The sequence below is a fragment of the Biomphalaria glabrata genome, chromosome 8, assembly GCF_947242115.1.
Source record: "Biomphalaria glabrata chromosome 8, xgBioGlab47.1, whole genome shotgun sequence".
Lineage (NCBI taxonomy): Eukaryota > Metazoa > Mollusca > Gastropoda > Planorbidae > Biomphalaria > Biomphalaria glabrata.
In genome coordinates this window covers 31,153,922-31,166,760 of record NC_074718.1, presented here as the reverse complement: position 1 = coordinate 31,166,760, position 12,839 = coordinate 31,153,922, and the positions used below count along the sequence as shown (strand labels likewise).

General features: G+C 36.1%; 1 protein-coding gene across 1 annotated transcript; it reads left to right on the top strand.

Moving 5' to 3' along the window:
• The first annotated feature begins 2,033 nt into the window (after positions 1-2,033).
• On the top strand, positions 2,034-12,213 carry LOC106067430 (uncharacterized). The gene is made up of 6 exons (XM_056037133.1): positions 2,034-2,194; positions 3,336-3,618; positions 5,258-5,740; positions 7,519-7,701; positions 9,100-9,319; positions 11,494-12,213. The coding sequence occupies exons 2-6, from the start codon at positions 3,340-3,342 to the stop codon at positions 12,000-12,002; spliced, it is 1,674 nt and encodes a 557-aa protein (XP_055893108.1). The 5' UTR covers positions 2,034-2,194; positions 3,336-3,339; the 3' UTR covers positions 12,003-12,213.
• Positions 12,214-12,839: the final 626 nt, after the last annotated feature.

The window sequence follows — 12,839 nt, the reverse complement described above, 5'->3', positions numbered from 1 at the left end:
AATAAAGAATGTGATTTTGCTAACCCAAAGAAGATACAAGACACAACAGTCAAACAGACACAGAAACTCTTTTGTTCCACTTGCAATTAAATCATAAAATACAATTCAACTATCTGATATATACATTGCACCTTTTACTTTTGAGTGAGTCTGGTGTGAATGTGTATTTTGTTTTCTTTGGTTAAAATGTGGGCTTTTTCTGCACTATGCACAAATTGTAAGACTAATTTCCTAATGTATAATAAAGATTATTATTATTGTGTTACAAGCTATCTAATAATCATTCTCTTGCACTGCCATGGTCAAGCTTCGTTAGAAAAACATAAAATTCATTGTAGTCTCTTTAACAGTATCCACTGATAAATTTTCTATGATGTGGTAGGTCTGCAGCAGTACCATCCTCTGACAAGCAACGAGAATCCTCTTAGGAATGTTAAGAGCCTTGGAGGTATCTGTGAGGTCATTATCCGCTCAGTTGATGTAACATCAGGTTATATTGTTATTTTAGAAAACTTTCATAACCGCTTAATCTCCAAGCCTAGGTTCCCATATTTTCTTATTTTTGTCCAAGATAAATGTAGAAATGGGGTATCTACTTTTTGTTGTTGGCTTGGAAAAGGGGAAGGGAGCGAATAAATAAAATTGCTACTAAAATTAACGGTCCCTAATTATGAGAGCGTGTAGGCCTATATGTCTGGTATGCATGCTGAAGCGTGTCTTACCCAATTAAGTCAAAAGTCTATGTGGGAGAAATTACGATGCGTAGGTAAAAAAAAAAAAATGGAGTTCCTGAGATTGAAAAGAGAGAAAGAGAGAGAAGGAAAGAGAGAGCGGACCATAACATTTCATTGTAACACATACACTAAATCAAGGGTTGAGAAAGTATGTTAGGGTTGATCGTTAAAATGTGACTCGTTATATTTCAAAAAAAATTAATTAAAAGTGTTTTCCGGCCATAATGAACAATATAAAGCCTAGGTACAACGGGCGTAGAAGGTGTGTACTGCTAGTTAGCCATACAGACTCTGAATAGTTTTTTAGAAGCCTGCGATAGGGAAATAGCCGCTATTAATTTCGTGTGGTCTGTCTATCCGTCCGTCCGTCCTGTTTAGATCTCAGAAACTAGAAAAGAAAGAAAATCGGACATCATGATATTTTAGTCCTTTTTGTTTTCCGAAAATGAACCCTTTAATCTTTTAAATATTTACTATGCAAGCAGATATTTCATAAAAATGAACCACTTTAATATGAAAAAAAAGTTAGGTTAACACCTTTTACCAATGGTGTATAGATGGTTACGTAATTCTATATGTTCAACAAACTAAAGAAATGATTGTTGATTTTATGAAACAAAAAGACTATCTTACTAAATTCATATAAACAACCAAACCGTAGACCAAGTGGAAGAATACAAATACCTAGGTACAACCATAAGTAACAAAGAAGTGAATACTGTCAAATCTTTATACATAGGAAGCTCGCAAAATATAAAATTAAAAAAAAAAAAATTTTACACAGCAACCATTGTAGTCTTATTAACTTTGCTATCAGCTGGTGGTATAGTAATACTTCACCAGTACAAGGACATAGGCTAAATAAACTAATTTTAAAAAGCATTGTATATCACTTGAACTCGGGTACCATCTCTTGAAAATCTGTTTCATAAAAAATGCCTTTCCAAAATTTTCAAAGACAATTTGGACCCATTAGACCACAGTTACTTCAGATCTCGATGAGTGGTCGTCTCCTCTCCATTCGAACTAGAACAGAAAGATTTTAAAAACTCATTTATTCCTATTTTAGTAAGGATGTTTCAAGGTCAATTGTTGTCAAAGACAAGTACATAAAGGCCTACTTCACAGAGGGCTCGTTGTGTATACCTCAATGTGAATATTGTTGGCTTCGCATCTATATTGTTATTGTTATTGTTATAATACCTACGTTGAGGTTGAGATCTTGATTTCAGAAAGCATTTGTCTACGTTTTCGCGTCTTGATTTTCAGAAATGTTTCACTGATAGCACTGTCTGGCACAGCTACAATCAAAAGTGCAATTTTATTCCAGACATCATGCTTAGAAAAGTCTAGACAGTCTACACTAGAAGAACTTACTGAAGTACAAGACTATTGGATCTATATAAGTATTCATATACAGGGGTTTTAGTGTCTTGTTGGTTTGGAAATGGAAATCTAAAGTGAGTCTTAATTTGTTAGAGAACAAACCACTTGAAACTTTAGATCTAGAATCTAGATTATTTAAGAGTTTGATAGATGTATAAGAGTTAGACAAAGGCAGGTAGATCTAGATGTAAGTAGAACTAGACTGGTTGGTGGATAGTGAGAGGGAGAGTGGTCAAATTAAAAGTTATTTACGGTAAGCTGACCGAGACATGTGGTTGTCATGGTTACGTGGGTTCTGCTTTATTGACTGTCCCCAGCCTTATACAGTATTTGATTCCCCGCCCCCCCCCAGATCTCTACATTAATGGACGCTGTAATACAAGTATAGTGTCACGAATTCGTTTGTGAATTGTATTGTTCACACATTCCATTAGACATTTTATATCCGACGGGACGGTAATGCCTCATTTATTACTTCTAGCGTACAGTAAAGTTGATTTTTAACATAAACAGTTCGCTAAACTACACAATTTCAGGCGGATTCATTTTTTTTAATGTCAAACTTGAATAAAACTTAAAGTTCTTTTAAAAATGAACGTAACGTAGATTGACAAACAGACACAGAGTCACAACACGTCACCCTCACATTCGTCTCTCGGTTGTCTCTCATCCCACACTTCACCGTTCACTTCTCTATTTATAGCCTCAACTACGATGGAATCTCTCATGGTTACATCAGAATCTTTTTCAGCCTATCTTTACAACTTATCCAGATAGTTTTACAAAGGCTTGAACCACGCACTCAATAGCATTTGCGTAAATAAAAAATGTTTCCTTTTCTGACCTTGCGATCCATGATGTTGTTAAAATATTCTGTTTCTATGGTCAACGGTTAACGAACCTCTAGGGTGTCATCTGGCCAGCCGAACGACCAACCGCCCTTACTCTCCCCAACTAAAGTCAGGTTCCCATTAGAAATGCGTGGACTTAGGGGCGCTCTAAAAAATCCCGAAATTAAAAATCCCAGTCTTCAAATAGATTAGAACCCAGGTACGGAAGCCAAGCGCTTAACCACTCACCTACAGCGCCCCCACTGCGTAGAATCTTTTTCATCATCGTACTGTAGGTAATCCTTTTTGTTTCATTTTGATGTCAGTTTTGAAATATAATCTTGAAATAAAATGACCAAGTTTGTTATAACAAACATTTATTCAGCTCAATGGCAACGGAAAGTGCGGAGACAATAGTGGAGGCGCTCAAAGCATGGGCACTGAAGGCTCCAGACAAGGAGGTTTTCAGATTTATGAAAGACTCAGAGGTGTATGCCTCCCTGACTCCCCAGTACATCCTCCAGGTGGCCAGCAAGTTTGCAGCAAGGCTCAGGAAGTACGGCCTTACAGACGGCGACGTAGTCGGGAACACGCTTTTGAACTCACCAGAGAGACTGTTGACAGATTTCGGAATCCTTCTGGCAGGGTGCGTCACGGTCAGTTGTGAGGTAAGAACGATAATCCAGAGATACGTGGGATTAAACCGTCCCCATCCAGGGGGGCTATAGATGCTGTCGTCACTCCCCCCCCCACACACACACCATGTGGGAGGGCGACAATATAACAAATGGTTAAGATAGAAACAGTCATTATAAAATATTAAGACTAGTGAATGTTTTTGTACACTAATAGTGTAATCTTTATCAAAATTTGCCGGGTCGAGTTGGAAGGGGGCAATCACTCCTACATCACCCCCGTCACCTGATCCGCTAGTGAAATACACGTATCCTAACCCTAGCTCTAACCCTAAACACAGCACTAAACATAATACTAACCATAACCAGTACATGAAAATAAACTGAAAGAGAAATTATGTGACACCTGTATGAAACATTAGCGATGTACAAAAATAAAGGCCCATTGGAAAGACAAGTGATAACCGCGTTGTCAAAGTTTTAGCCAACCATAAAACTGTAAATATTTGTTAATAATGGACGTTTGTATAAAATGTAAGCAGAGTCATCCATATAGGCGGCATTGAGCCGTGGGACTACTCTATTTTATTTTCTAAAGACGAGATGGCTGCTTCTCCAAGCAGCTGTTTAGCTCTTAATAAAAGCGAATACAATTTTTATATTTGGATCACCGGCTCCTGATTTTTCCTCTGAGCTTACCCCCGAAGCAATTCTCGTGTTTGGGTGGTGGAGATTTTCACGTTAAACTAAACAATGTCAGGGTCGCTAAATTAAAGTTTACTGTTGCCATCTCTATGAAATACAAGTGAACTATAATTGTATTGAGGTTTCAATGCGTGATACTTAATCTCCAAGTAGACTCTCCATTATTACCGCTAGTTAGTTGCCTGTTAGTTTCTGAATAGAAGCTGAATGGACGGAGAGTCTGATGCCTCCTTTAGTATTGTTCAGTATAAACAAGAAACCCTCATTAAATTCAGTCTGCACTGCTTAAAAGTGCACACAATATAATCAGAAAACCTTTTAAAAAAACAACACTTCTTTTATTTTGTGCATCAGACACACACAAAAAGCTAGATATATTTATATAGTATCTAGACATCGGAATATATTTATATAGTAGATAGACAGTGGATTTTTCGAAGCATCCTACACTTTGAATAAACATAATCACAGAATGTATACCAAGTCTTTTCTACTGGTTTCAAAACAAAAAAGAAAATTATTACTTGGATAAAATCAAGACCGATATTACATTGCACCCAAGCGGAAAGCATTTCAAAATATTTCAATCAGTCTTAACTATTTCTCGAATCCGTTAAGTCGCTTTAAGAAAGTTTAAAAGAATAAATTTAAAGAACTAATTAAAAGAATTAATTATGAAGACGTGTTTAATTATATATTTTTAATTTCTATACTAGCTGAACCTACAAAACTAAGACGAAGATTTACCAAAACCAAATATCCTCCCCCCCCCTTCCCCATAGAAAAAGGAATAAAGAAATAGAGATGACATGCGACTCTCTATGAGACAATCGTCGTGAAGTAATAGTCTTAGATCTAGTGAATGATGGCATGAATGATGCAAAACAAAAATATCTTTGTAATCCAGTTCTAGCACTGACAACCATCTCGCTGCCATGAACATCTAATGCTGCTCTACTTCTTTCAGACTGCTGAACATTTCTCTGAACAGTTTTGGAGCACCATCAGAACCGCCCAGTGTAAAGCCATATTGCTGACCACCAACCAGGAGAACCATGCCTTTAGACTATTCCGACCATTCATGCCAGACTCGTCGCAAAAGTCCGGCCAGGCCAACGTACAGATCGACAAGGTCCAGAGCGTGAGACAGCTGATTTACTGCCACCGTGACGACGGCAGTGGCCAGGAAGTCTCTCTTTTGGAAAGCCTAGAGGATGACGAATCCGAGGGCTACATTGCCTCCCCGAAGCCCGATGACCTAGCGACAGTGTTTGTCACCACTGGGTCCAGGGGAACCTGTCTCTTGATTCCAAGGTCGCACTGGACAATTCTCACTGTCGGTAAAATGTTTCAGAAGAATCACGGATGTTTCTTCAACGATAGACCTCTTGGCTGGGTGTTCTCGTTTCCATACGATTTCTTGAATGAATCTTCAGTCAGAGTTTTACTGGTAAAGAATTACTATTTTTATATTGACATTAATTTAATAGTGTAGCCACAGTGTAATTAATTTAAGAATATGGGCATAAAAATGTATCACTTAACAGTGTTTGATTCTTTTCGGAATGACAGTCTAGTCATCTTGTCTTTAAGTTGATCAGTTCATTGCACTTCATTCTGATTGAGTTCTTTGTAGGACGATTTCATTTATTATTGAATATCTTAATACACTATACATTTTGTTAAGTTCTGTTCTATGATGTTTAATTAAGCAGGGGCTGGCCTGTGGCATAGAAAAACTAGGTAGTCTCCTAGGACCTCCAATTGGTGGAAGAGAGGCCTCGCACAGGACTCTAAAAATAGAGAAAAAATTTGCAAAACTTGGATCAGATCTTAAACAAAGCAGAGCGTTAAGACTCAGTGTTGACTAGTCAAACTCTGGTTTTAACACAGAAATAAATTGCGACATATGAATTTCAGTTATTTATCGATTTAATAAACTGCGTTTTATTATTTTTTTTTTATAAAGCTTATATCAACTCACTCTGTCTGTCTGTCTGTCTGTCTGGTAAAAGGATTGTACACGTTATTTATCCCACAGCCAATCTCAAATTAAGCTAATATTTTGCACAATTATTTCTTTTACCTGACAACACAAGAATCAATTTTAAAAAGTATTAAATTAGCTAATTAACTATTGGTTATTAATTACTGCTGAAGATAGGGATTTTAACATCGGCATCTTTGGGCCCCCGAGTCTACCCAGCTCTAATGGGTACGTGACATTAGTTGGGGAAAAGTAAAGGCAATTGGTCGTTGTGCTGGCCACATGACACCCTCGTTAACCGTGGGTCACAGAAACAGATGACCTTTACATAATCTAACATATAGATCGCAAGGTCTGAAAGGGGGAACTTTTTACATTGAAATTGAGCTGCTGAAGGCGCCTTGAAATGTCCCTAAGTTACATCTTATAACACTGTAGCCTAACCCTATGCCGAAGATCTTTGTTTACAATGATTAGATAAAATAATTCCATTTTACAAAATACTTTTTGATCTTGTTAGAGAAATCATAACAATATTGTTCCTTAAAGAAAGCAAAGAAACACTTGATAAATTCAAACTTAATGATTAATTCACAAATATAAAGTTTGAAGTTTGTTGAATTATCTCCCTTTCATAAAATAACTCTTAACTGTAGAAATTAGAAGCTACTAGATTGTAGTTAAATTTCAGCTTACACCTCTCTGGCCATTTTCAAAAGTAAAGAGAAACTTTGCAACGATACTAGATGCAATCAATTTACTGATATATATATATTTACAAAGCTTATACCAACTCTTTTTGTCTGTCTGATTAATAGTTTGTTTGATACCGACAATGGAGATTAATCCTTCTGTATTAAGAGATGGTTAAATATGTGGGGTTTAGTCCCCTTAGAAAATTGTACCAGTTTTTTCTCCCATACCAAATTCTCGTATCAAGTTGAAACTTCCAACAGCCATTTATGCGCCTAACAAAAAATGAATCAATTAAAAATTAACTAATTTGTCAATTATTTTTTGGTAGCTAATTACTTTATTTGATATCCAAAAACGTGAAATAACTTTAATATATAATTAAGAGATATACTTGTAAATGTGGAGTTCTTTGTCTAAGATAAGTGTTTGTGTTTTTTTTTTAAAGTATTTTGATATTTTGCTTCTTTAAGTATTACTATAAATGTTTGGGTGCTTATTACTATTTCTTGCACATTATTTTGAACTATGTCTCTTCCCCTTGGAAGGATTACTTTGAGTGTCAGAAGAGAGTGTCAGCCCAAGACAAATGGAATGTCATCTGCAAAGCGAAATGTGAGACCGCTTTCCTCTTGCCCCAAGTGCTGCTGGAGCTCATTATAGTTCTCAGAGAGAAGAGGCCATCTTACAAAGTACATACACTCATCACTGGTGGACAGCCGATTATCCAGGTAATCTGAAGACATTGTATGTGTATTCGTTGATGGCAATAACTTAGATATGCCCTAGAAAGAAAGGCTTAGATTCAATTGTCCTTTGACTTGCGAAGAAACCCAAATATGGAAAAAGGTGAGAGTGAACCTTGGGGGGAAATAAGGAGCTTTTACCACTGGGCAGCTTGTATCGCTCAGGCCTAAATTGAGGCAGATCCTGAGACGATGCTGATTCATTTGAATCATAAAGCAGTCAGTGTAATGGGATGAAACTGCTGTAGGGGCGACAACGTTGTTCCAAAGTCGCCCTTTTTGATAAGGAAATCAATCAATTTTCATTCGCAGGTACTGCCAGGTAGAGCTTCGTTAAATGGAAACAAAACTCCTTCTAGTCCCTTTAACAGTGAGCACTGATATTTCTTTAATGTGCAAATCTGCAGCAGGCCCTTTGACAGGTCGTACGGATCCTCTAATGAATGCTTAGGGCTTTGAATATGTCTGCGAAGCAAGTTGAAATGATCTCTTCGGTTGATAAAACAACAGGGATTATTGTTACTATAAATAGCTTCTATAGTCCCGAAATTTCTAAGCTTGTTGTATTTTGTATGTTTCTTATGTCGATGTCCCTTCTATTGTGGGCTAGTTGTAAGGCCATGTCAATGATGGTTACGGATTTTTCTTTTTTTTTGTTTGTTGATAAACAGTAAATCTAGGAGTTTGAAATTGACCGTCTGGTCAGTCAAAATATGTTATTATTATTATTATCACCATTATTACTTTATCTCTTGAATCAATACAAATGTTATTGTTAAATCAAGCGTTGAGTATTGTTTGTATTGGTATCGCTCTGAACTGTCGTCGGGATGGCCCCTGCTTCGAACCCTGCCCGCTGCCGCCTTCCTGCGGGATGTTTTGGCTAAGATGTAATAACCTATAATTTAGAAGGAACATCCGATTGATCCGAAACATGTAAATCAAACACTTACAAACACAAACATTCAATGAACTAATTGGGGCAAAAGATTTGAAGACAAACATTTAAAGGTGAGTCCGGGCAGAATTGAAGTACTAAGATTACTGAATGAAAGGTCAGTCTCTGCGAAGGTAATAAACAGTATCCCAATACCGGGCGCAGTATTTAGAGTTCTCTTTTGGTTTAGTGAGACATTCTTTTTCTTTAATCCCTTTGATGTTATAAACAAATAGAATCGAGTCACACAAAAACTTAATAATGAAACCCAACTATTTTTACTTTTCCCAAACTAATGTCATATACCAGTTACAGCTGGGTGGACTCAGAAACGCCATAAAGATCGCGAAATTCGAAATCCATATAGTGTTAGCTACATCTAGCTCCAATGACAAACTACATTTTACTGTTGCATTTCTGTAAAGAATGTTTCTATTTTCCGTCAGTCCATCACTGGAGCCATCGGTCTGCTGACGGAGTATGTCAAAGTGATCTACTTCGCTACCGAGACTGGACTGCTGACCTCCGCGGTGGTCAGCCAGCAAAATAAGACAGAGATGAAGCTCTATTACTGCGGGATGCCCATCAAGGATGTGGAGTTACAGATAGTAAATGACGAGGGCGAACAACTGGCGCCCTACGCTGTCGGAAACATTGCAGTAAAATGTAAGAGAAGGACGATGTATCCAATGTGTTGATATTTTGATAAGCATGTTTTTCAAAGCCCCCGACAGAGAAAAAGCCGATATTGGTTTTGTGGTGTTTGTCTGTCCTTTTGTCGATCATTCCCTCAGTTAATAATAATAATAATAATAATAAAAATAATAATAATCTTTATTGTCCATGAGGAAATTTGTCTTACAATTTGTGCATTACACCAAACAGAACATAGTAACTATGAAAAAATAAGTACATTCATACATTTCATTCATAATTTACATACGAAAAAATTATATATCAATTGTTTCTATTTAATGATTTGATTGCCAGAGGTACAAATGAGTGTTTATGTCTGTTTGTCTTTGCTATCGGTGTCTTGTATCTCTTTTGTGATGGTAAAATCACAAAATCCTGACCCAAAGGGTGATTTCTTATTTCTATAATCTTTTTTGCTTTTTTTATGGATGTTTGTCTCAAACAGCTGCCCAAATGGGGTTTGTTTTTTACCAATGACTTTACCAGCAGCATTTAGGATTCTATGGAGTCTATTTTAATTTCTAATGCTCAGATTGCCATACCAGGCAGTCATATTAAAACTTAAAATATTGCAGATGTGGACGTGATAAAACATAGCCAAAGCCTTTTCACTAACATTGAACGAGGACAGTCTTCTCAGTAATCGTAATCTTTGCTGCCCCTTTTTGCTGATATAATCAGTATTTGCAGTAAAATTTAGTTTATTGTCTAGGATAGTACCAAGGTATTTAAAAGTTTGCACTGATTCAATAGTCTCTCCAGCTACAGAAACAATATCATTTTCTTTCTTTTCCCTACGAAAATCAATTATAATTTCTTTTGGGTTGTTTTACTTTTACACTTAATAATAAATACATTTATTTACATATATAACATAATAGTATAATAATAATTATTAATTAAAAGCGCAATTGAAAATAGAATTATACGATATTTTTAAGAGCATTGTTATAGATGTATCAATTTCTCAATTTTGTATAAAAATCCTTAACACTATGTATGTATTAACCAAAAGTATTACTTTAAAAAAAAATGTGTAATATTTTTTTAGTAAGATTGATATAAGTTAGTACCAAACAAAAGTTATTTATGATCTAGCTTTACTTTGGTTTCGATATTCTTGAAGTTATAGTACTAAGCACCAATGTAGCTACTTTTAATCCATTTCTTTATAGACGTGAATGTACAGCTACCTTCCAATATCTAGTACAACTTCGAAGAAACATGGTTTATTAATAAACTTTAAAAAAAAATTATTGAAATTAAAATGATAAAATTGAACAAAATTGTTTTTCTTCAATATGATTTGAGCAAAGATCACGTTTGTTTTTCCAACTTTTAACGCACACAATAAGCTCATTTTAATGTTTGACCGAATATATTCATGAAACTTTTTAAGAATTCAAATACATTTGTGCCTAAGGCTTTACAAAATTTTAAACGAGTATTCCAATTGGCCGCCAGTACCACTTATTAAAAACATATTATTGTTAATATAAACAGTAGTTAATAAAAAAAATATGATGAGATAGTCTAACATAGCCTCCGAGGTGTTAATGAATATACAATTCAGTTATACTTTATAATGTGGCTTAAAATATTGTATGATATTGTATGATATAAAACACTTTAATTCTCAAAGTAGAAATAACAGAAAAAAAATGATCATAATGTTAACACACTATAAAACTTAATTTCACTAATAGATTCACAAAAGTATGATATTAACATACTATATAACTTAATTTCAATAATAAATGCACAAAAGTATTTAACATTAAGCTTAAAACTAGTTAACTGACATATCTCGCTTTAAGTTTGTCTCCTCCTTTTATAGATCTATACTTCTAATCTTCTCGAACAGGGAATAAAGTAGAACTTTTCATTTCTAATTAAATTCCTTTATTAAAACTCCAACTGTATGCTTAAAATTTTGGATTTTCGCGAAGACAAAATGCTTAAGTAAACATTCTGTTTGCACTTCTCTCTGGACCTTGACGCGTACATCACGTGACCGTTTGTTTTATTTAAAAAGTCGTGTCGTTCACGACATTGTATTCCTCCTTGAAACTTAATCATGATTATTGAACATTGACGTTTCAATTAAATCCTAATTATAATTATATCCCACGTTCATCTTTCAGCGCCTACAATGGCGACATCTTACTATAATCAGCCAGGAGTCATGCAGACGTTTGTTAACGGTTTCTACGTCACCCAAGACAGGGGCTACGTGGACGACATCGGCAGCCTGTACTGCTTCGGCAGGGCCGGAGAGCAACTGAAATTGGGAGATGTGACCTACTACGCCAGCAACATCAAGGCGATGCTCTACCACAGCCCGGATGTGCTACGGAACTTTGTCGTTGTGGTCAAAGACAGAGAAGGGAGAGAGAAGTTTTACGCATGTATCGTGCCAGTGACTGGAGCCAGGCTGAGCAAGGAGTCTATGCAGAGATACTGTCAACTCTACCTCTGCAGCCCCCACTCTTTAATGGCGCTAAGCACAAGTAACAATAGCACCTCAATTCTGGATCATTTGGAATTTTTGTTTTTCGATAAATTGCCAGAGGCGGCTAATGGAAAAATTCCGATTGCCTTACTTAAGGACATGATCAGACTAAGATTGGGGTTTGAGTTACAACCTCGTTAAGATAATTTCTGGGGAAGAAAAAAAAGCATTTTCTCCACTGAAAACTAAAAGAGAGTCTTCTTATAGTTGTTTCAAAGTAGAATTGTAGAGCTTTTTGTTCCCTTAACTCCTAGCCACCAATGTTAACCCGCATTCTTTTAGTACATTACTTTTATCATTGCATGTGTTGTAGTTGATTAGATTAATAATAAAAAAATACTATTATAAACAATATTGTTGCTATCCATTCTGAGTTATCATCACAAGCACTGCTAGAGATATAGTTTAGTTCGTTCATCGTGGTTCGAAGATGACCACTGAGGGATATGCACTGCTGTTTCTCGCCTCATCTAGCTGGTGAAATGTACGTGAGCCCGGAATGTTCGGCTGCACACCAGGCAGGTTGTTTCAGCTTGTGCTGGTATCGTCTGCCTAGTTTTTCTCGGGCGCTTAATCTTCTACCAGTGCTATTTTAACTGTGAATAGACCTTGCTTTTAACGATTTAACTGTATGGAATTTATCTCTTGTAAAGGAGAGTAATCCTTGAAGGATTACTGGCACGACATGGCCTAAATGGTGCCGATGTGCCAAATACTCAAAACTCAAACTCAAACTCTGCAATTGTTGCTCCAGTTTTCACAGCGCGACGCCATGATCATCCTAAGTCTAATACTGCTAAATAGAATTTCGTAGATGGGAAAATAAATAAAAAAAAAGTCTTGTAGTTCTATTAAAATTGCATAACGAAATTAGGACCCTTGGGTCAAGTCCGGTTGTTGACAAGGAGCTATCCAACTTTTTTGGAGATGTTTATGCTTAACTAAACAATGTCAAGGACGCTAAACTAAACAATGTCA

What these genes read in the sequence shown, in the direction of transcription:
- LOC106067430 (XM_056037133.1), top strand. Translation starts at nt 3,340, where the DNA reads ATGGCAACGGAAAGTGCGGAGACAATAGTGGAGGCGCTCAAAGCATGG. An exon ending in GTGGACAGCCGATTATCCAG is followed by an intron (nt 7,702 to 9,099) that starts GTAATCTGAAGA and finishes ATTTTCCGTCAG; the next exon opens with TCCATCACTGGAGCCATCGG. An exon ending in CGGAAACATTGCAGTAAAAT is followed by an intron (nt 9,320 to 11,493) that starts GTAAGAGAAGGA and finishes TTCATCTTTCAG; the next exon opens with CGCCTACAATGGCGACATCT.